General features: G+C 51.6%; 1 protein-coding gene across 1 annotated transcript in view; it reads left to right on the forward strand.

Moving 5' to 3' along the window:
- REXO1 (RNA exonuclease 1 homolog) overlaps positions 1-23,224 on the forward strand; it is a 40,297-nt gene that overhangs the window by 14,103 nt on the left and 2,970 nt on the right. Inside the window, 14 exon segments of the mRNA XM_008639103.2 lie at positions 1,690-1,791; positions 4,090-4,291; positions 4,959-5,122; positions 7,256-7,393; positions 8,764-8,887; positions 9,961-10,032; positions 10,035-10,064; positions 11,963-12,100; positions 14,116-14,229; positions 14,827-14,900; positions 18,335-18,445; positions 18,775-18,890; positions 19,062-19,200; positions 22,512-22,632. Of these exon segments, the coding sequence (XP_008637325.1) occupies positions 1,690-1,791; positions 4,090-4,291; positions 4,959-5,122; positions 7,256-7,393; positions 8,764-8,887; positions 9,961-10,032; positions 10,035-10,064; positions 11,963-12,100; positions 14,116-14,229; positions 14,827-14,900; positions 18,335-18,445; positions 18,775-18,890; positions 19,062-19,200; positions 22,512-22,632 (1,645 nt within the window).

A 23,224-nucleotide genomic window follows, 5' to 3' on the forward strand; every position in this document is an offset into this window, starting at 1 on the left:
CCATGGATCCCCGGGGGCCGTGGGTGGATCTCTGCATCCCCCATGGATCCCCAGGGGCTGCAGGGGCACAGCTGCTCCACCATGGTCTCACCACGGCCTGCAGAGGAATCTCGGCTCTGGCTCCTGGAGCACCTCCTCCCCCTCCTTCTCCACTGCCCTTGGTGTCTCCCTGTTGTTTCCCTCACATGTTCTCATCTCCTCCTCTTCTCTAGCTGGAATACAAATTACCCCCACTTTGTTTTGATTTTCTTCTTTCTTCTCTGTTATCACAGAGGCGTTACCAACTCTCTCATTGGCCCAGCCTTGGCCAGTGCCATGTGCATCTTCAGAGCCATCAGGGATTGGGTCTGCTGGACATGGTGGAAGCTTCCAGCAGCTTCTCACAGAAGCCACCTCTGTGGTCCCCCCACTACCAAACACCAGCCTGTGCAAAACCAACACAGCCCCGTGTTGTTTGGCCTCAGTAATGTGTAGGGAGGATGGCATGGATCTCAGGGAAAGGTTCTTCCCCCCGAGGCTGCTGGGCACTGCCCAGGCTCCCCAGGGAATGGGCCCGGCCCCGAGGCTGCCAGAGCTGCAGGAGCGTTTGGACAGCGCTCTCAGGGATGCCCAGGCTGGGGTTGTTGGGGTGTCTGTGCAGGGCCAGGGGCTGGATCCATGATCGCTGTGAGTTCCTTCCAGCTCAGGATATTCCATGATCTGTGATTGCAGGAAGCTGTGTGTGGGCAGTGCGGTGCTTTTCCACCTGGGAGAATTGCACTGTGAGAGAGTTTATTAGGGATGTAACTGAATTAACAGGCTCTGGAGTTCCCAGGGAGCCAAGTGATTCAGGGTGCAGTGTTCATCCAGAGTGCCCCTGTGGTGATGAACGCAGGCTTATCTCCAGTGGTGCCTGAGCTAAATCCCTAAATCCAGCCTTGGGCTCTGTTGCTGAGTTTCAGAGATTGTCAGGCTCATCTCAGAGTTTTGCCAGGAGTTGTTTTGAAAAACTGAAAACAAGATTGTCTGGAGAGCAGCTGGAGTTCTGAAAAATAAACTTGTGAAGTGTGTTTTGTATCAGTTAACAACTGAGTCGAATTTCAAGCAGATTTCCAAGTGGTTCTCCCTGTCCAGGAGCAGGTCTGAGGTGTCAGCTCGGAGCAGCTTTGGCTGGAGAGGTGCTTCTGCCTCCTGCTGAGTTTCTGGATGTGACCTGGGCTGTGTCACCAGAGTTTTCCTACAGTGACAGCTGTGGATTAACCTGCAGAGAAACGTTTCCCTAAATGTGGGGTGGGGGCACTGTGGTTTGGTGTTGGGCAGGTGTCAGCACCTGCCTGGGGCAGAAATGAGTCAGTTCCCAACTTCTTAAAAAATCCAAAGCACCCCAAACCCCCTGGACTGTAAGAATGCCATGAGAGGTGAGGTGTGTGAGTGGCTGGCAGGGGAGGGCTGCTCAAGGCTCCTGTGGCAGGTAAGGCTGATCCTGCCCCATGCCAGCTCATGGAGCTGCTGCTGGGGTGGGAATGTTCTGCTGCTGTTCCTTGGCTTCCTTGGTGGCTCCTGGGGTCTCAGCAAGGTTCTTGTCAGTGGCCCAGCAGCTGACCAGGTGTTCTCACCTGCCCCCTGCAAGGTTAACCCAAAAGGAGACTTTCCACATCTCCCTCTTGCGAGGGGTCTTCAAGTCTGTTCTCCTGTTTTTTTGTTTTCCAGCTGTCCAAAGAGGAAGCAAATGAAGAAAAGACAGAAGATAATTTAACTACCTTGTTTCCTGGCCAAAAAAGAAGGATCTCTCATCTTGTCAAACAAGGAAATGTAAGTGCAGATTTAGAAGCAGATGTTTAGATTGGTCCAAGTGAGGATTTTCTGTCCTGACCCTGGAAAAGGCTGCACTCCCAGGGCCAGGCAGCAGCGTGGGAGTTGTTTGTGCTGGAATTAGTCTGTGGCAGTTTTATTTCCTCTCTTTCTAGTTTCTCAAAAAGCTCCCATGTTTAGGATCCAGTAAAAGTGGCAGCAAAACTCTAATAAACTTTCCTAAAACCAAGGGTAGGCTGGGAAGAGTGAATGGATTCTGCTCTTTGGGATAACCCTTTGGGATAGGTTGGGATGTTCGTTTTTCTCCAGTATAGCTTCATTCAGTGATTTCAATAAAAATCAACTGGACACAAGGTCACTCTGCATCTGCTGGTATTTTTCTGTGCCTTGTGATCTCAAAGATACTGCAGGAATTTGGTCAGATGTTTAAAACCATTACCTGACATCTGTTCTGAATCAGCCAAGATCTCAGCAGTATTTGTTTGGATACTCTTCTTTCCCAGTTGGGAAAATACAGAGGAGAAGAATTAAAACAAAAAAAAAGCAAGGAAGACATTCTGATTTTTTTATTCCTTTCTCCCTGGGATTTTAATTCATGTTTTCTCTGAGGGTTTAATGTGTTTCCCTCCAGGTGCTGAGCACAGATTAGTTTTATGTTGCAGCAGGATAAGAGTGGAGGCTTGTGCACTAATTTGAGCTGGGTAGTCCAAATTAATTGTTCTGCCTTTCCTCTCTGCCTAGGAGAGGCTTTTTTGCCTTTAATAATTTGAAGCTCTGGGGTCAATACAATGGGTTTTATTTAACTGCGTATCTCCAGCCAGTTCATGTGGTTTGATAAGGGCCCTTTCTTCCAAAGTGAAGAGATAAGAGACTGAAGCAAATGGCTTGGAAATTCATTAACTCAAATATTTATTGTAAAGAGGCGCCTTTTAGACATGTGCAGATCTTTAAATATATTTTCTTAATGTGACAGCTGATCCCAAAATGCTTTCCAAAGACAGGAGCCCCAGCACAGCCTCTGCTTGGGCAAACAGAGCCGATCTGGTGTGCTCAGCTGCCAGGGCAGCTCCAGGACCTGCATTCCCTGGAGTATGTCAGCTCAGAGCAGCTCCCAGCTCTGCCCAGGAGGTGCTGTAACACGTGAACTGCCACTTTTCACCTCAGAATTGAGGCCTGTGCTTTGCTGTGTCCCTCCAAGTGGAATATTTGCTCAAGTCTTGCTCATGATTTATAGCTCAAGGACCGAGCAAGAGAAGGGGAGGGAGCCGAATTCGGGGTTGGTTGCCAGGGGAAATGGGGGGGCCAAAGGAATTGCAGGTGAGGCAGAAAATGAGTGGCCTGTCCTGCTTGGAAGTCTGTAATTATAACTTAATGTCTGACTGCACTCAGTTTGGTATCCAGAAGCATCAGAGGCCGGGAATGCAGTAGGTGCCAGCTTGCCCCCAGGTGTTACACTGAGCCGCCCTCCTCCGAGATTTCAGGAGGGAAGGCCTGTTCCTCACATTTCAAAGGCTGTTAAGTAGAGTGAAGTTTGTACTACTGCTGCTTGTCTTGCACTTCTGCTGCTAGGAAACTTCTCTCTTTGCTGACATCATTTCTGGCACTTTTCCTGCAAACCTAAATTTGGCCATCAAAGGAAACACGTGTGGACCCTGTGCTGTTAACGGCTGAGGCACTGAGGTGCCTCCAGAAGTGGGCAGGGACAGAGCCTGTTTGAAATTGAGAGCTCAGTTTATGTAATGCTCTCATCCCATAAATACATATCTGTGAGGCTTTTAAGCAGTTCCAGGGCTGCAGAGAGGTGGGAGCTGCTGTGGTGCAGAGGTGGATGCAGGGGGTCTTCAGGGAGAGAGCAGTGGAGCTCAGCATTGTGAGGCACAGGGAAGCGCAGAATTGTTGTCACTTTTCCACTGCAGCAGAAAGCAAAGTAGGCAGCACAGGGCTGCGTTTGTGTTCTAGGGCAAGGCTGAGAGTGTTGATAGAACCCAGGACTGGGCTGGGCACAGCCACGGGGAACATCACGCCTCTAAAAGCAGTTCATTAATACCACCTGCCAATTGAGGAATGTGCCAGTGAGCTGGGAGGCCTTCCCAGAGCGTGAATCATGAATGCCACGTTTGTCAAGGGATGATTCTTAATTACTTTGTTCTGGAAGACAGTTGGGATCTTCTCCTCTCCAAACCCTGTACTTGCTAACAGAGGGGTTGAGGAGAAGAGACCTTTCTGGGGTGAGTGGAAGGCAGAGGGTGTGGATGGAGCAGGGGAGCTGCTGGCCCTAAACGCTGTTTGTCTGTGCAGGCAGAGGCCCCGAGCAAGCCGGTAGTGCGGCCGTACCGTCCCCCCACGGCCCAGGAGGTGTGTTACCAGAGGATCCAGCTGGCTCAGCAGCAGGCAGCACAGCTGGCTGTGGCCGTTCAAAAGACCTCTCTCTGTTTGCCAGGAGAAAAGAGGAGGATTGCTCACGTGCCAAATGCAGCCCTCACCGCAGCAGCCAAGCAAAGTAAGCCAGCGGCGGGATTTGGGATCGCTGTCCTGTCCTCCCCCTGGTCAAAGGCACCACCGTGTGTTTACATTTCTCCTGAGCAGATGTGAAACTGTCAGGGGATGTGTAGGACTTGCCATGACTTGAATCTTTGCTGATAGTGTCCAGTGGGAAGGTCTTTCCCTGAGAAATTCCGCCCTGTTCTGAAAAGCAACAGGTCAGACGTGTGCAGCCTCATCTGTCTCACCTGGCCTCCCTCACTTCAGCCTTTCCTTTTTCTGTTTCTTCCTTGGATTGTGTTTGCTCTTCATTCCCTCTTCCATTTAAGCCTTTGGAGGTCGCAGGAGCAGGAGGGAAGTGCTAATTAACGCTCATTGCTGTCCCTTTGTAGTGGAAGGACTCAGAGCTGACGTGTGGGGTGTCAGTGCCTTGCAGCTGACAGAGTTACCTCTTTAAACTCTGCTGACTCAGTTACCCCAAAACAAACCCAAATGAGACGCGTTTCCTGGCAGAAGATTTCTTCATCCTTGCCTGCAAGGTGGTAAAATTGCCCAATTTGTATCCCTTTGGAGACCTGGATTTGAGAAAATCACAGCTTGCAGCGCTGGCCTTTGATAGTGAGTTCATTCTGGCAGCCTGAAGCCCAGTGCAGGATTTGCACCTGAGTGTTTTGTGTTCCCTGCAGGCCTCGGGAGCAGTAAGACGACTGTTGGTGGCAGGAGTGTCACACCTTCCAATGACTCTGAAGCCCCCACCCTTCCTCTGAAGCCTTGCACCTTGGCTGGGATGGCTTCCAAGACCACCAGCACCATCGTGCCCAAAAGGGTAGCACATGTTCCCTCCTTACAGGTAAGGGGAATTTGAATTCTTTCCTGTCATTCCCCGGGGAGGGTGGGATGTTTGATCCTGCTGTTCCAAACTTAGCACTCCCTGAAAGTGGTGTTTTGATTATGTTGATTAAGTGGGATTGTTTCTTCCTGTGGTTTTCCTAGATAGCATTGTATAAAAAATTAAACACTCGAGGGGTAGAAGTTTAAAAAGGTAGAAATACTTAAGTGCTGCTCTGATCTCTGTGAATATTGATCACTTGTCTCCAGTTTGAGCCTTCTCTTGTGCTGAGTGGCCTGGGTGTGTTTGGGTCAGGGGCTTGGAACCTCCTGTGCTCAGAAGCCAGGGATGGATTAATGGCCTTCCCAGGCTTTGTGGGCCACACTGAGGTAGGTGGTTATGAATAAAGTCCCTCTGTGACCTAGATAGTAAAGTGTGATCACTGAACTTCATGCTGCTGCTGGTGTTTAAAGAAAAGACTGTTTTTCCTTCGTTAGTTGTTTTTTGATCTGTTTCTCTTTAGCCCCTGGGATCTCTGCCCAGCCTTTGGGTACCTTTGCTATGAGTTCCTTAGCAAAGTGACAGGACCCAGGGAATGGCTTCCCAGTGCCAGAGGGCAGGGCTGGATGGGATCTTGGGCAGGAATTGTTCCCTGGGAGGGTGGGCAGGCCCTGGCACAGGGTGCCCAGAGCAGCTGGGGCTGCCCCTGGATCCCTGGCAGTGCCCAAGGCCAGGCTGGACATTGGGGCTTGGAGCAGCCTGGGACAGTGGAAGGTGTCCCTGCCCATGGCAGGGGTGGCACTGGATGAATTTTAAAGTCCCTTTCAACCCAAAACTCCATGATTCTGTAAGTTCCTCTTTTCCCCATGAGCACTGGGAACCTGTTACTTGCTGAGACAATTCAGAGAAGAATTCCTCACAGAGCAGCCTGGGGATGGCATAAGGAGCTGTTTGCTGGAGTGGATGGCAGAACGTGGTTCGTGCCAGGACTTGATTAAAGATCCCTTTATTGATGATATCTGTGTCAAGATCTGTCATAACTTGCTCTGATTATTTCTAGAAGAGTGAAAGTCATTTTTTTTCCTTTCCCACCCAAACTGCCACCATAGTAACATAGAACTTGAAGCTGATTAAAAAGAAGAGAAATAACTGAAAGGATAAAATATGTAGCAGAGTTACAGAGGTGCTTAAGGGTATCATATTAGACTGAGAATTTATTTATTTAATGAAAAGGACCAAATCCCCTTGAACAGGGCATCAAAGTGAGAGTCTCCTGGGGAAAAGGAGTCCTTTCCCCACTGAGATAGGACCAGTTGCTCCCATTGGAACAAGCTGACATCTTCCCCAGAGCTGTTTCTATTCCAGATTGCAGCAGATGGTTTGGTTTATGGATATCTCTTGGGTGGGATGGAGAACAACTGACAAAACAATTGGGTGTGTTAGAGATGAATGTACATTTTCCTCTCTGAAAAAGAGGCAAGTGCTGTGATTTGGGGAATAAACTGGTGGTAAATGGAAAACTGCAGTGGTGGCTCGTAGCTCAGTCCAACACGCAGGTTTTGAAGAACATGCCGTTAAATTGAAGGGGGAAATCCTTTTAGGAACATCATGATTGGCATTAAAAAAGAAAGAAAACCCCCAATTCAGCGAATTTGCAGCAATGCCCCAGGAAGTGGGATGGTTTAGGTGGCTGCCAGCCCGGCACGAGGGGCCTCCTGTTCTCTCTTTACAGCCAGAGAACCAAACCTGGCTTTGGTGCCCATAACTTGTGGTGGTGTGTGTTCATGGCTCCAGTTCAGCCTGTGGTGCTTGGTGCCATCCTAACCTTGGATGTCTTGCTGGAAATGTCAGCATTCCCTGCTCTGGAATGCCTGTGTGTGCAGGCAGTGCTGTGACTAATGCCACTGGAGCCCTTGGCTCCTGGCTGACTTCAGAATGAAACACACTTGTTTTCTAAAGGAGTCAAAGCACTGAAGGTGGTGAAGCCTCAAGTGGTATTTTTAGTACCAAAAGTGCTGCGTGTTAAGTTTGGCTTTGGGCAGATTTTCAGAAAGGAAGTCACCCCATGATTAATAACAGCAGGAAGTGGGAGAGCCTCAGAGCAACCTCCTAGAGCCTGACCAGCCTCTTTGTCTCTCTCTGTCTCACCTCCAGAGCACCACTTTACAGAGGCCTGTTATTCCCACAGAATTTGGTGCTAAAGTCCCAACCAACATTCGTCAGAGGTATCTCAATCTCTTCATTGATGAGTGCCTGAAATTCTGCTCCTCCTCCCAGGAAGCCTTCGACAAGGTCTGTACAGATCCCTGCTTCTCAGGAATAAAGTTTGCAGCAGGGAATGACATCCTCTGTTTGGCCAAGACCTTCTAAAATGGTAGCAAATCCAGAAAACTGGATTGGATTTATGCTTGCAGAAACTTGGGGGTGGGAACTAGATGATCTTTAAGGTCCCTTCCAAGCCAAACCATTCCCTGATTCCATGAAAACTCCTCTATCCACAAACAGTTCTGTTGAGGAAACTGGTATTAAATATTACCAGAAGGTGTCATTCCAGTGGGGCCTTCCAGTAGGAAATCCCATCTTTCCCTTCATTTGGAAAGCTTGCCTGATCCCTTTAATAACCCTGGGAGAGGAGTGCAGGGGAATGTGCATTATGGTCAAAGACCTTTTGCTCTGGAACAGCCAGAAACACCTCCTGGAATGAAAGGGTTGAGCACAGGGAAGTGTTTGGGATAGATGTGATTGGTTGGGAGTTGGTTCCTTGCTGCATCTGAAGGCTTTTAAGGAGACTTCTAAGGAGCCTTCTAGCAGTAGGATTTCCAAAAGCAGAGTTGAGAAAATAATGTATTTTATTGAGAAACCCTGGCCATTAGTGGGGTAAATGCAGAACATGGTGTGGTTCTTCTGAAACAAAGCAGACACCGCGAGGATTTCTTTTGTGGGATTCCACCTTCCCAACTTCTTGTGACATCCAAGGAGTCACCATTTGCCAAACTTCCTTTTCTTACCAGTTAAGATCTTGCACTGCACCAAAGTGGGGAAAGCAGCCTTCCCCAGGCAGTTCCAAGAACAAGAATCAAGAATTACTTGGTGAAAACAAGGCCAGGTCAGATCTTCCTGGTAGCAAGAACAGCTCTGGAATGCTTAAGCCAAGGAGGCAGCAGACTTTATATTGGGGAAAAGAGAAGGGATGATATGACACCAAATTAAAATATGTTAAAGTTTGAAGAAAGTAATTTTTTGCCAATTAGGAAATTTTTATTAATCTCCTGGAGAAAGTTGCACATGAAGGTGCTTTTTCCAGCACTTTGTTTAAAATGAAATTACTTTTTTTCTCTTACTTACCTGAGCAAGACCCCGCACCAGTACATATTGGTGCCATGTTCCACTTTATTACTCATTTGTCAGGCAGTTTTTTGTTTGCTGTCCTACTTGGTGTCTGTATTTTGAGAGCCAAACATTTCTTTTCTCCAAACGCAGTGGAAGCTGTGGCTGCCCCATCCCTGGGGGTGTTCGAGGCCGGGTTGGATGGGGTTTGGAGCAACCTGGGATAGTGGAAGGGGGAGAAAAAGGATCTTTGAGGTTCCTCCCAACCCAAACCATTCTGGAGTTCTGTGAACAGTGGGAAGAGAGTGTGTGGTGATGACTTGTGCTGTTCACAGGCCCTGGCAGAGGAGAAGGTGGCCTATGAGCGCAGCACCAGCCGCAACATCTACCTGAACGTGGCTGTGAACACCCTGAAGAAGCTCCGCAGCCTCGTGCCCAACTCCCCAGCCAGCACCAACAGTAGGTACCTTGTAGTTTAATAACTGGAGCCCTGCTGGGATTACAAACCACAGAGAGAAACTTGTTGAAAAGCCAGAACCCATTTCTCAGCAGCATTATGCTGAAAGGCAAACAGCTCCAGTTTAGCTTTTTATAGCCTGGCAAGCTTTAATGGGCCTTCAAGAGGCAGGTCCTGCAATGCTTTGTTGGCTCTCTCAGCCTAAATGGAGATAATGCCACACGGGTGGGGTTTTTTTTTAGCACAAGTTCTTTCAAATGAAAAGCCCTGCTAATGGAGTAACTTTCACATGATGCCTTCAAAGTGATAGACTCGTCCATCACCACAGAAATCTGTTACACACATTAAGCTTCAAGAGAGAAATGAAGAGGGTTAAGACATTTCATTATTGGCTCTCGAGAGGGTACATTAAACAATCAATTTGTGCTGTTCTTGTGAATTTTTTTCCCCTGGTCTCTTCCCTTTTCTCCCCTCTGTCTTCATTACGTTCCTGGCCATTAGGCAGAGCAGCTGAACTTGGAGGCTGGCCTTTAGGAGAGGGCTGCCAGTTAATGATTAGTAAAAAGCCCCTCTCTGCCATTATGTGATGTGCTGAGCATATTCTAGAGTTCTGAAGCTCCATTCTGAAAGAAGTTGAAAGATCCTGCGTGGGAGGTTGGTCGGCAGAGCCCCAGAATCAAAGCTGCTCCCTGGGGGTGGCTGATGCCCCCACACAGCACATGAAGGGGTCAAGTTGTTTCTGTGCTGGCTCCTCTCTTGCTTTTGGTCATTTGGAGAGCTCACTGTGCAGAGTGAGCAGGGAGAGCCACAGGTTTCTAGCAGAGCTGTAAAAGTGTCCTTGCTGCCCTTAAAATTACTGTGGGCTGACAGTGTGAACTGAAAACCCTCTGTGGTGCTGGAATGGAAATGCTGGGCCAGCACGTGGCACAAAGAATCCATTTCTGGAGCAAAACAAGAGTCCAAGAGGATAAACACAGTCCTCCTCTTGCCCACGTGTAGTGTCCCAAACTAGGACTGAAGTCACCCACTGGGTACCTGATCTCTGTCCCCTTTTGCTGTTCCCTTCTCCTTGCAGAGACGAGTAACAAGAAGGTGGTGTCCCACGAAGCTGTGCTGGGTGGGAGGCTGGCTGCCAAGACAAGCTTTACTCTGGGAGCCTGAGAGCCGAGGATCTGACAGGTCAGACCCTGCTCCTGCTGGGCTGTCACTTGTGAGGGTGGAGCTGAGGTGTAACACTGACTGGGGGGAGCAGAATAGGGCTGGTGCATTCACCTGCAGTGCTGGGGGCACTCTGGGCACCACAAGATCAGAAGGGTCCAAAGCTGTTGGAGAGTGTCCAAAGGAGGGACACGGAGCTGGGGAAGGCTCTGAGGAGCGGCTGAGGGCACTTGGCTCGTTCAGCTGCAGCAGAGGAGACTGAGGGGAGGCTCCTGGGGGCTGCAGCTCCTCCCGAGGGGAGGCGGAGGGGCAGGGGCTGAGCTCTGCTCTGGGACAGGGACAGGAGCCCAGGGAACGGCTGGAGCTGGGTCAGGGCTGGGCATGGAGCTCAGGGAAAGGTTCTTCCCCCCGAGGCTGCTGGGCACTGCCCAGGCTCCCCAGGGAATGGGCCCGGCCCCGAGGCTGCCAGAGCTGCAGGAGCGTTTGGACAGCGCTCTCAGGGATGCCCAGGCTGGGGTTGTTGGGGTGTCTGTGCAGGGCCAGGGGCTGCACTGATGATCCCTGAGGGTCCTTCCCAGTCAGGATATTCCAGGATTTTATGATCTGAAGTGCTGGGATTTCTCTGTTAGAAGTTATTACCTGGCTGCAGCACAGAGCTGCAGAGTCCCTTGGTGGATGGTGACACTCCTGACCAGTGTCCTCCTTCTCTCCTTGCTGGGGCTGTGAGGTCACTGCTGCAACCTGGCTGGCTTTGATGGAGCATCAATAACCATTCAGAGCTGCCTCTTTTGCTTTGGGCATTATTTTACTTTAACTTTCTTGCCCTGAAGCAGTTCTTTACAATGTGCCTGTCATATTAAAAGGCAAACTTAAAAATCTCCATCTCTGCAGGGTTCAGTTTCACTTTCACCAATGTCACAGTAAGGTCGTATCATAGCCAAAGGGTTGTGCCACGAGCGTTTTTCATGTGGGCTCAAATCAGTTATGGGTATTTTGGTTGCCAAGAGATGTAGGCAAATTGTGGAGGAGATCAGAGGAGAGACAGGGAGGCCACGGAGCAGAAGGAATTGACATTGAGAAAGCTTAAAAGGGCCAGTATAGCTCAGCTAAGCAACATCAAAGGGCACCCAGCAATATTGGAAGGGTTTAACGCAGCAGCCAAAGGAGATATTGAGCAGAGTGCAAGAAGTTGTAATTATTCTGTGAAATGAAACGAGCAGCCTGAAATCAGTAGCAGGAAGAAACTTCTGATAATGAAATTTTCAGGGAGCTGTGGGTGGCCTTAGAGGGGTGTTTGAGGGCTGTGTTACCAATTATCAGCTGTAGCATTTAAACATTAGTATGGGAGAAGTCTCACATTTACTGACAGGACACAGGGAATGGCTTCCCAGTGCCAGAGGGCAGGGCTGGATGGGATCTTGGGAAGGAATTGTTCCCTGGGAGGGTGGGCAGGCCCTGGCACAGGGTGCCCAGAGCAGCTGGGGCTGCCCCTGGATCCCTGGCAGTGTCCAAGGCCAGGCTGGACATTGGGGCTTGGAGCAGCCTGGGACAGTGGGAGGTGTCCCTGCCATGGCAGGGGTGGAATGGGATGATCTCCAAGGTCCCTTCCAACCCAAATTGGGTTGCTTCTGTCAGTAACAGAAAGGCTGAAGATGGGCCTTTTGGAGGAATTCTGTTCCAGCTGTGCTTTCCAGACTTAACGCTGCTTGTTCAGGGAGTTTAAAAATCAACTTGTGCACTAATGACCAGATTTTAAAAACTACCACCCAACACCTATCCCCCTGTCCATCCTGAGCTGAGGCAGTGGAAGCAAGTTCAGAGTGGTGGGGGCAGTTTATCAAGCTTTACCAAGACTTGGTAAAGCCAGAGAGCCAGGCTCTGCTTTAGTGATGTGACCCCAGCACTGTGTCTGTGTGCAGGAGCTGCCCTGTACCGGCGCCTCAAGGAGTACCTGATGACCGAGGAGCAGCTCAAGGAGAACGGGTACCCAATGCCTCACCCCGAGAAGGCTGGACGTGCTGTGCTCTTCACTGCAGAGGAGAAGAAAGTGATTGACTGTAAGCTCTGCTGGCTCTTTCCATCTGCAGGATTTGCTGGGTACAGCTGGAGCTGCCCGTTTCTGGCTTGTGTGAAGGTCTCAGTGTGGAGCCTTTGCTCCTCTTGTGACGGGGAGTGTGACTGCAGAGTTCTGCTGCGTTCCTGCACGGAGAGTGTCTTCAGCTTTCACATCCTGAGAATGCTATTTTTGACCCAAAGTTTATAGTCTGTGGGGCTGTGAAGCTGAGGGAGGTTTCTAATTTCTAATTGCCAGGTAACAAGTGACAGGAAGAAAAGAAACAGCCTCATGTTGCACCAGGGGAGGTTTAGATTGCATATAAGGGAAAATTTCTTTGTGTAAAAGGTTGTGAAGCATTGAACAGGCTGCCCAGGACAGTGGTGGAGTCATCATCCCTGTAAATGTTCAAAAAATGTGGGGATGTGGCACTTGGGGACATGGTTTAGTGGTGACCATGGTGGTGGTGCTGATGGTTGGAGTTGATCCTAAAGGTCTTTTCCAGCCTTAGCAATTCCATGATTCTGTGCTGCCAAAGAACAGCAATTGGGCAGGTTGGAAGGAGGCTCCTGTTCTGCACTTGATGACCCTCCCCTCTCCCAGGGAAGGATTTTTTTTCTCTCTCTATCCATGTGAGCTGCTGTTACGGTGGGATAAGGACTGACCCTGGGCCAGGCTGGCTTTGCAGTGGGGTCCTGCTGTGCTGCTCTGGATTGCAGAGTTTTCTGTTTGATCTCGTGGCAGTCCTGGGCCAAAAAGTTCCCCAAAGCCTTTTTTGCAGCTGGACAAAATGATCATAAAATCACAAAATAGTTTGGATTGGAAGGGATTTTAAAGCCCATCTCATTCCACCCCCTGCAACACCCTCCACCAGACCAGGTTGCTCCAAGCCCTGTCCAACCTGGCCTTGATCCCATAGGTTTCCTCAGAATGGGATGGGGTCCTCCTTTGAGTTTTCTGAACTCCTGGCAAGATTTCTGCCCCTCAGACCCTGACTGAAGCAGGCTGTGCTGCAGCAGGGATAAAACCCAGACTGGGGATTTCTTTGGAGGTGCTTTGCCATGCTCCCCTGAGCATCTGTGTGGAGAGACCTCACTAAAGTGTGTTAAGTGCTCATCCATGTTAACACCTTGTGTCTACATTTGTCCTGTGGTTGCTGAAGCAACCTGGGCAAAAGCTCTCTTGCATTAACACTGTCATGTGCTGTATTTGTGAGAGCCCTTTTTTCCAGGGAACCAGCCAGTTCCTTTATATGATCCTGAGCTCACGTTCCTGGTTTTGTTCCTGCAGTTTCCTGCAGATGCTGTGGGATCTTTGGATTTCTCCTTGTTTAACTAAAGCTGCTGCTGCTGCTGTGACCAGTGGGCTGGTGTTGGGCAGAGCTGGGAATGTGCTAACAGCTTTAATGCTCACACCAAAGCTCGTGGAGTTGCATGGAGATCAGAAGAATGATAGCTTCTTCCCAGTGGCTTTTTGCATCTCCCTTCCCCAAATTTTGGGCAGTAAAAGCACAGGTGGCTGAGCCAGGCCCTGCCCTAAGTGCTCCTGGGTTTAGCTGCTGGAAAATCCTTACAAAAAAGCTGTGCCCTGGAAGAGCTAAAATGTCATTTGGAAGTGACAAGGCACAGATCCCCTGGAAACCAGGCTTCATTAGCTCTGGTGTCCAAAGAATGACTTATTTATCCTGTTTCTTAAAATAACTGTGTTAGACTCCAATGTAATTTGCAGTGCGTGGAGAAACAATGCAGCAAACCGTGATGGAGCTGGGGGGCAGCTGCTGTGGACCAAAACCACTGGAGAGTCGTTGTGTTTGCCTCTGGGAAGTGTCTGGGGGGCAGATTTCAGAGGGATTGCTGTGCCTTTAGAGGAGTTTGGAACAACGTTTGGAATCCCTTTTAACAGAAGACGTCGTTTAACAGCGTTCGGGCCTTGAGTGACTGTGATTTGCTTTGCTTTGGCCAGGTTAAGCAGGTGAGGGGTTTCCAGTGACCTGGCTGTTGTTTCTCTCCTGTCCCCAAGCCTCCTGCAGGATCTGCTGTCGCTGTGGCACCGAGTACATGGTCTCAGCCTCGGGGAACTGCATCCGGAAGGAGGAGTGCGTCCATCACTGGGGGCGGCTGCGCAAGCAGAGAGGTACAGCCCTGCCAGGGGGATGGGCCCGTGCTGGCTGTGCTCCAGCTCCAAACACAGAGTCTTCCTCAGGTTTCAGCTTGATTTTGGGGCTTGTCACGCTGCCAGGTGGTGACAGTTCCTGGGCCTGTCACTGAAATGGCCTCGCAAAGAGCTGCTGGGCTTGGCGGTCCCCAGAATGTGACACTGGGGCTGCAGCAGAGGTGCTCAGTCTTTGTTCAAAAAAGTGAAGGAAAAAACCTTCCTGTGCTTTTGGAAAAAGATCAGCCTTTTAAGAGGCTGTCTGGGAGCACTAGAGGTCTGTCACTCCCAGGAGAGTTTACTGATCTTGGTTGAATTCATTTGCAGCAAGGCACTAACCTAGTTTGAGCTCTGCTCTGGTTTTCCATCAGAGCATCTGAGTGGCTTCTGGAGTTTGTCTGGCTGAGTACCAGAGACTTAAACTCTTCAGATTGCTGCCTGTGAACCCACAGTTATTTTTCCCCTGTGTTTGACACGTTATTGTTGTGCTCATCCAGGGGATCTGCACGTGAAAGCTGAAGTTCAGGTCTCTTGTTAACAAGACTCTTCTCCTTGACCCTTCATCTCTTGCTCTTTCAGTGCCAGGTGGGTGGGAAACTCACTACAGCTGCTGCTCCGGAGCTGTGGGGTCACCAGGCTGCCAGGTTGCTAAAGTAAGTGATGGAACAACACCTTTTTATTCTCTGTGACACTTGTGCTCTGCTCACAGTGGCAGTGGCTGGGAAGTCCTTGCTTAAGCCTTTAGAAGAACAGTGGCTTCCCTTAACGGGGTAAAACAATTGCAACTTAAATTTTGTTTTGCTCTGCAAAGGTAGGAAAATCCAGTATTTGACACTCAGCTGTCTGGGGTGAGTTGGGTTCATTTATCCCGAGCTGCCCAGCTCATCTACTTGAGGGACATAGAAAAGCTCATGTTCTTTAGTGAATCACAGAGGAAATGGGAAATAAGGGATTTCCTTTTAAGGAGCAGTCTCAGAGCCTTGGCAACAGAGTGCCAAACCCCTTTTCCCATCTTTTCCTTTCCCGGATTCCCATGCTGAGGTAACTTTCTCCTGGTGGACAAATCTTTTCTTACCAGCTTTCTGTTTGTTGCCTGCCCTTGGTTGTAATGAGGGGAGGAACCTTCCCAAGGAGCCTGTTGTAACTCCAAAATACCACAGAACTTCTTTTGAGGGAGCTTAGCATTAGAAAAAAGAATGAAAAACCTGCTCAGATGTGGAGTTTGGTAGAGCAGAGCTCTCTTTGGGATACCTTTGCACAGGTGCTTTTTTCTTTCCTGAGGCAGCAGGAGAGTCGTGTCCCAGCCTGGCACCCCCAGTCTGTCTTGTGCCTTTCCCTCAGGTCTCTGGGCATGCTCCTTGTCACTTGTTTTAGTGGCATTTTTATATTTGGCAGCTGCCACACAGGGGAGAACCAAAAGCTAAAGGTAGAAGGTGAATTCTGGGCAAAATTCAAGGTTTGTTACAATAGGAAGAGCTGTCTGGGCACCATGAAAGTCTGCCCTACACCTTTAGATTGGATGGGATCAAGTTGTTACTTTTCCTTCTTTTCCACATGAATTTAGGAATTTTTTTAAATCCCCTTCTCTGGGCCTCCCCACCCTCCCAGGGAACAATTCCTTCCCAATTTCCCATCTCTCTCTGCCCTCTGGCAGGGGGAAGCCATTCCCTGTGTCCTGTCACTCCATACCAGTATTAAAAGCCCCACTCCCTCCTTTTTATAAGCCCCCAGTTTTCACAGCACCCTTTGGCAGATTTGGATCCACAGCCTGCTCAGCATCAGAGCACGCAGGGAAATTTTGGGATGTTGGGACACTGGTGAGCACAGAGCCCTTCAGCTCTGAAGAAGGGTGTTGAAAGCAGAAAATATTCGTAGTAAGCCACCATTCTCAGTGACTGGGCCCGGAGCTGGTTAGAAAAGCTCGTGTGTGTCTTTCCAAGCCCAGGGATGCCCCTGCCTGGTGCTGCAGTGAGGCAGGGAGGCAGGAGATGGCAGGATGGAGCCGTGCTGCTCCGGGAGCTTGGAGCAGCTGCTCTTTGTGGTACCCGAGGCTGCTGCTTCTCCGAGTCTCAAAAACAGGAGTGACTTCCCTGCCCTCCTCCCAGCCAGGAAGAACTGGGCAGTTTCAGAACAACAGCTGATGGAGAAAAATACCTCAAAGGGGACTTTTTTTCACTTCAGTGCTCAGTTCTGTTGGATTACACAGGGAGGGAAGGGCTGAAGCTGTGAGGGAGGGGTGTTTGCTGTCTCCTGGCTGCTGAGCTGCTCTCCCCATTCCCTCAGCAGAGCAGGGTCCGTGCCATAGGTGCAGAGTGGACAAGTGTGGCCCCTTCCTCCTGGGAAGCAGTGATCCCTGAGGCCTTTGAGCAGTGCTGGCTGTGGATACAGGGAGAGATCGGCCTCAGTGTCAGCCCAGCTGCCTCATTAACTTCAAATGATGCAGTTCCTGTGCTCTGGCTGCACCTGCAGTAGTGACCTGTGCAGGAAAATATGCAAATCCTGCTCTGGTTTTCTCTCTGCCCACACATGCCAGCTTTACAAGAGCCTCAGTTCCTCATCTCTCCAGCCTTTAGTCCTGAGACAAACCAGAACAGTTTCTTTCATTCCTTGTAGGGTGAGACCTGTGGGAAGCCCTGTACTGTGCTGGGCACTGCTGAGGCCCCACCTCAAATCCTGGGGCCACTTTTGGGCCCCTCTTGACAAGAAGGACATTGAGGGGCTGGAGCGTGTCCGGAGAAGGGAATGGAGCTGGGGAAGGGGCTGGAGCACCAGGAGTGGCTGGGGGGGCGGGGGGAAGGGGTCAGGCCGGGGGCAAAGGAGCGACCTGGGGGCGCTGCCAAAGTCCCTGACAGGAGGGGGCAGCCGGGGGGGTCGGGCTCTGCTCGCAGGGAACAGGGACAGGAGGAGAGGGAACGGCCTCAGGCTGGGCCAGGGGAGGTTTGGGCTGGATATTGGGAAAATTTCTCCACAGAAGGAGTTGTCAAGCACTGGAAGGGGCTGCCCAGGGCAGTGATGGAGTCACCATCCCTGGAAGCGTTCAAAAAACGTGTGGATGTGGCACCTGGGGATGTGGTTTAGTGGTGACCATGATGGGGCTGCTGGGCTGACCTGATGATCCTGGGGGTCCTCTCCAACCTCAAGGATTCAGTGGTTCTGTGGTTCTGAGCATGACGAAGGAGGCTGTGCCCAGGCTGCTGAGGTTGTGCACAAATACATGGAGATGTAGGGACAGACAAAACTTAAACACAACAAAAAACCCCACAGGGTCATAAGGGAGGGAGAGCATCACCTCTGGGTGTGGTTTTACCTAAAACCATGTCAGCAGGCAAAAGGGCAGGCACGGCTCCGCTTTGCCCTTGGTTACCTGTTCCTGCTTCCCCTTTAAACTTCATCCAGCTTGCAACTCCTGCTGCCAAGAGTAGGTGTCAGGATAACCAGTGGGATCTGTGCTGTGGAAGAGTGTGGGAGTACCTGTGTTGCAACAGCAGCTCAGTCATGCAGTGGCTTAAGCCACTTGTGAAATCACTCCCTGAGTTTTCCTGCTGGATCTTGTTAACCCTGGAGCCTTAGCTGGGAGCAATGCTTGGAAATGCTCTCTGTTGCCTCAAGTGCTGGTGGGCTGTAGCTCCTGTTCGTGTGGGCTGCCTGGGTCTGGAATGCAGTGGCTTTGAGTGGGTGCACACACAGACACGCTCTGGAGCTGGGTGTCACAGGGGTGTCTGGGGTTAGGATCCTGCCCCTGGGCATGTCTTGGCCACAGGAACCAGGAGCTGGAGTTACATCAGTGTCAGGCCTCAGCCCTTCCTGACTAATTCTGCTCCACATTGAAAGCTCCTTCTCCCCAAGCACCTGATGTCCTGCTCCTCCATGTGCTGTCAGTGGATGCCACCAGCCCTGATCTGCCTTTGGAATTAGGGTTGCCCATGGCTGCGTTTGCTGTGGTTGTGAACTTCTCAGGCTCACTGCAGGCAAAACTTACTCCTCATTAAGAAATTATGAAAAACCCACTTTTGTTAAGTGCAGGTTTGTTGGAGTGGGCTCTTTGGCTTCTTGTTCTTCTCATCACCAGCTGTCCCTTTCCTTTCAGCAACACGTGCACGACGGGCGCAAGGAGAGCCTGGATGGCTTTGTGAAGACTTTTGAGAAGCTGCCCACGACTGATGGCTACCCTGGGATCTACGCCTTAGACTGTGAAATGGTGGGTCCAGAGCCAAAACAAAGCTTTTTGGGCATGGCTGAGGTGTGACACAAGCAGCTGAAGGGAAGCTGTTTCCTAACCTCCTTCTTTCTGTTCCGAATATTGGTGCTGGAGGTGTAAATGAGCTCTTATTGATTGGTATGTTTGACTTGAGGGCTGTGCAGCCCTGGCAGGCTCTGGCTGGCCCACGCTGGGCAGTGCTGCTGCCTGGTCCTGCCTGCACCAGCTGTGCTGCGTTTTGGGAGCTGCAGCACTTGGGTGAGGGGCTCCACAGATCCCACACTCTGGTTGGGCTGTGCCTCTCTTCACATCTGCCCTGTTCCTCGCAGTGCTACACTAAGCAAGGACTGGAGCTGACAAGAGTAACTGTGATCAACTCGGAGCTGAAAGTGGTCTACGACACCTTTGTCAAGCCAGACTCCAAGGTGGTGGATTACAACACCAGGTGAGGATGGTCTGCCTTGGGACAGAGCTCTGTGCTCTCTCAGGAGCTTGGCGTGGCTGGGAGCACTTGTTGAAGCTCCACTGGCCACCACTCCCTAAGGGCTGAGGGGCTTTGGGCCCTGAGGTCCTTCTTCAAGTGAAGGAAGCCCACCTGTCTCCTGTTGCTCTGCAGATTCTCAGGTGTGACAGAAGAGGACCTGGAGAACACGAGCATCACCCTGCGGGATGTCCAAGCCGTCCTACTGAACATGTTCAGTGCAGACACCATATTGATAGGGCACAGCTTGGAAAGCGACTTATTTGCACTAAAGGTAACTTGGGCTCTTGCCTTCACATCTCCCTGTGGTGCTTTCCCACCCTGGGGGCTGTCAGGTGTCTCCTTTAAGTTGAGGAACTGTTTATTTCCAAGGACCAGGAGTTCACAGTAGTGAGGCGGCCTCACCTCAGGTCCTGTGTGCAGTTTTGGGCACTACAATATAAAAAAGCCATGCAGCCATTAGAGGGTGTCCAGAGGAGCTGTGAGGATGGGGAAGGGTCTGGAGAGGGGTCATGGGGAGTAGCTAAGGGTACTTGGTTTGTTCAGCCTGGAGGAGACTGAGGGGGGACTCATTGTGGTCTTCAATGTCCTCGTGGGGGAAGAGGAGGGGCAGGTACCGAACTTTTCACTCTCATGACCGGGGACAGGAGCCCAGGGAACGGCTGGAGCTGGGTCAGGGCTGGGCATGGAGCTCAGGGAAAGGTTCTTCCCCCCGAGGCTGCTGGGCACTGCCCAGGCTCCCCAGGGAATGGGCCCGGCCCCGAGGCTGCCAGAGCTGCAGGGGCGGTTGGGCAGCGCCCCCTCTCAGGGATGCCCAGGCTGGGGTTGTTGGGGTGTCTGTGCAGGGCCAGGGGCTGCACTGATGATCCCTGAGGGTCCCTTCCAGCTCAGGATATTCCAGGATTCCATGGTCTGTCCAGTCTCTGAGCCTGTGTGAAGTTGGTTGTGGTGGAAGAGTAAGCAAGTTGGGGTCATGTGTGTCACTCATGGTGTCACCCCAGTTTTTAGTGGCTGCTGCTGCCCAGGGGGACAGACCTGTCCAAAGGTGACTGGGCTGGACAGGGCTCTGAGCAGCGTGGTCTAGTGGAAGGTAGAACAAGATGGTCGCTAAGGTGTCTTCCAGCCCAAACTACTCCATGATTCTATGACTGATCCCAAATCATTTGCCTCTCACCCCTGCCAGATTTATTCTCTGTTCTGTGCCTCCTTTGGTAGGACTTGTGGTGTTACTTTGATGAAGTTATTTTGACCTTTTAGCTGTCCTGTTTCCTGCCTGGCCCTCACCAGCCCGGTGTGCCCATCCCTCAGCCACCTCTGCTGTCCTGCCAGGGAGTGTGTCCTGCACTGAGGCCCCAGGACTTTGTCCCGGGTCACCAGGAGAGCGTGTGGCAGGCAGGAGCCAAGTCTTTGTGCTCACATGCCAGAACTTCCCCCAGCCGTTCCTTGTCCCACAGTTCTCCTGCGGAAGCCTCTGGGGCTGCCAGCTCCCAGCGCTGGGTTGGAAACAGGAGCTTTTAATGCCTGTAAAACACTTTACCTCTCCGTGGCACCCTTTATCCCAGCCTCGGAGAGGCTTCATCATCATCAGAAAAACATTACTCCCAGTTAGATCAGCTCGAGATGATTGCCTTGGCCTCTTAGAGGCTTGATTTTCTCTTAGCACCACAGCTACTGCCAAGAGGAGGAGCCCAGAGCAATCCTGCAGGGCCGTGGGGTGTCACGGCGGAATGGCCGAGGGCTGTGGCAGTGAAGCCATATCTCACTAATGGCTGTGGCAAGTTCCAAGTGCTGATGGCATTTCAAGTTTTATTTAAAGCTTTATTATCCTGTTTCCTCAGTCTTCCTGATCTACATAAGTAATTACCAGTGTGTCTGGGAGGGTGCCAAAGCTGAGTGCAGGCCAGGGGAGATTATCCATAATGTTGGCAGTTTTATACTCCAAGGAGAGGAGCAGGTTGTTTCTGTTAAAGTGCAGCTGTTCTGGGAGCTGTAACTGGTGGAGTTAGGGGTTGTCCTGCAACATGAGCTGGTGCCTGGAGGCAGAGAGGAGAGGGGATTATCAGGGTCCTGTCAGAGTCATCTGTGTTAGGGCTTGCAGAGCCATCCCTTGGTCAGGACGCAGGTTTACCTCTTAGGCCCTGCATTTCACTCCTGTGCTCAGAATATGGGATCGCCTTCATCCACATTCCTTTAGCTCCCACTGAATGCAGTTCATGACAGCAAGGGATTAATCTTGTCTTAGCCTGAGAGGAAGAAATCAGTGTTAAAAAAAGCCAGCCTGCCCTATGATTATGGACTGTCAGGTGGGGTGTCTTGGCTGTCCCCAGGCCCCTTGGTGCAGGGCAGGGAGCACTTGGACCTGTTCAGCATCCTCAGTTCCTCCAGCGTGGGGACAATTCATAGCTGAGGTGTTGGATTAGAGGGCTGGAGCCCCTCTGCTCTGGAGCCAGGCTGGGAGAGCTGCGGGGGCTCACCTGGAGAGGAGAAGGCTCCAGGGAGAGCTCCGAGCCCCTTGCAGGGCCTAAAGGGGCTCCAGGAGAGCTGCAGAGGGACTGGGGACAAGGCATGGAGGGCCAGGAGCCAGGGAATGGCTTCCCAGTGCCAGAGGGCAGGGCTGGATGGGATCTTGGGCAGGAATTGTTCCCTGGGAGGGTGGGCAGGCCCTGGCACAGGGTGCCCAGAGCAGCTGGGGCTGCCCCTGGATCCCTGGCAGTGCCCAAGGCCAGGCTGGACATTGGGGCTTGGAGCAGCCTGGGACAGTGGGAGGTGTCCCTGCCCATGGCAGGGGATGGAGTAGAAGCCCTTTAAAAGGTCCCAACTCAAAACACTCTCTGATATGAATCAGTGATAGGATTTCCTTGTTCCATTCCATCCTTGCTGAGCTGGTGCTGGATAAAAACTTCCTGTTGAGTCACTGCTGACGGATGGGAGGATTTGGGGTTGGTTTGCACCCCAAAGGCCAGGCCTGTTGTGTAGCAGCAGTGTGATGTCCATCCTGCTTTGTCGTGCACATCCTGCCCACTTCTGTCCCCGTCTTGGAATCCCAGAATGGTTTGGTTGGAAGGGACCATTAAGATCACCCAGTTGCAATCCTCTGCCATGGGTGGGGATGCCACTCACTGGACTGAGCTGCTCCATCTTGAGAAGCAGTTGAAAGGTTGCTACAACTTACACAGAGGCTGTTGTGAAGTCAGCTGTTTCTTCAGTTTAGTTTTCAATTGGGAAAGACTCCAGAGCTATTCCAGCTTCTCCAGGCCGGGGGATCAAGGACTGACCTGTCCTGCTTGAGTTACACGAACTGGAGCAGCCCCGAACCTCTGCTGCCCTGAACGTGAGGTTTCGGGGCTCTGGGGGCAGGTGTGTGGCTGGCACAGCAGTGGGAATCCTGTGTGCACACACCCTGCAAGGGGAGTCATCCTGCCTCCAGCCAGCGCCTCCTGCCAGACTGGTTGGGTCGGAAGCTGCCGAGAGCATTGCACAGAGCCCCAGAGGTTACCGGAAGGGTGCTGCGGCATGGCTAATCCCGAGGAGTGCCTGTCCCTTTGGGAGAGGGGAAATAACCCTGTTCCTCTGCTGCTCCCTCAGCTGATCCACGGCACCGTGGTGGACACAGCCATCGTGTTCCCCCACCGCCTGGGGCTGCCCTACAAGCGGGCCCTGCGCACGCTGATGGCCGACTACCTCAAACGCATCATCCAGGACAATGGTGAGACCTCTCAGGGTGGACCTCCACCCCAGTTCCTCCTGGGTGCAGCCCTGCCTTCCTCTGCTGTCCGCAAGCCCATCCTCCTGCTCCTGGTGTTTTCTCCCCTGCATGTGTGTGGTGGCTGGGAACGTGCTGGCATAAGGAGCCTCTGCCCCGGCGCAGTGTGCCCCGTTCCGAGGGCAGAGCTCCCGCTGCTTCCCTCCCTGTGCTGAGTGGGACAAAGGAAGTGGTGTGACAAGGCTGAGGGTGACTCTGCCAAGGCCAGGCTCTGCCCTCCCTTCTCTCTCTGGCCAGCTGAGGTGGACCCTTCTGTTGGAAGTGTGGCCTGTTCTTCCCACCTTCCCTGAGCACCTTGCAAACGCTGCTGGGGAAGCTCCCGGCCGTGGTACATGGCAGCAGCAGTATTGTATCCACACCTGGCTGTTCCACAGCTGATGGTGTCAGGCTGCAGCCCAGCAAAAAGTGTGGGGTTAGTGGGAAAAAAGTGTGTTTAAAGTTGGGGTTGTTCAACCTGGAGAAGAGAAGGCTTTGGGGACTCCTTAAATCTGCTTCCAGTGCCTAAAGGGGCTCCAGGAGAGCTGCAGAGGGACTG

Source organism: Corvus brachyrhynchos, unplaced genomic scaffold, assembly GCF_000691975.1.
Source record: "Corvus brachyrhynchos isolate BGI_N302 unplaced genomic scaffold, ASM69197v1 scaffold130, whole genome shotgun sequence".
Lineage (NCBI taxonomy): Eukaryota > Metazoa > Chordata > Aves > Passeriformes > Corvidae > Corvus > Corvus brachyrhynchos.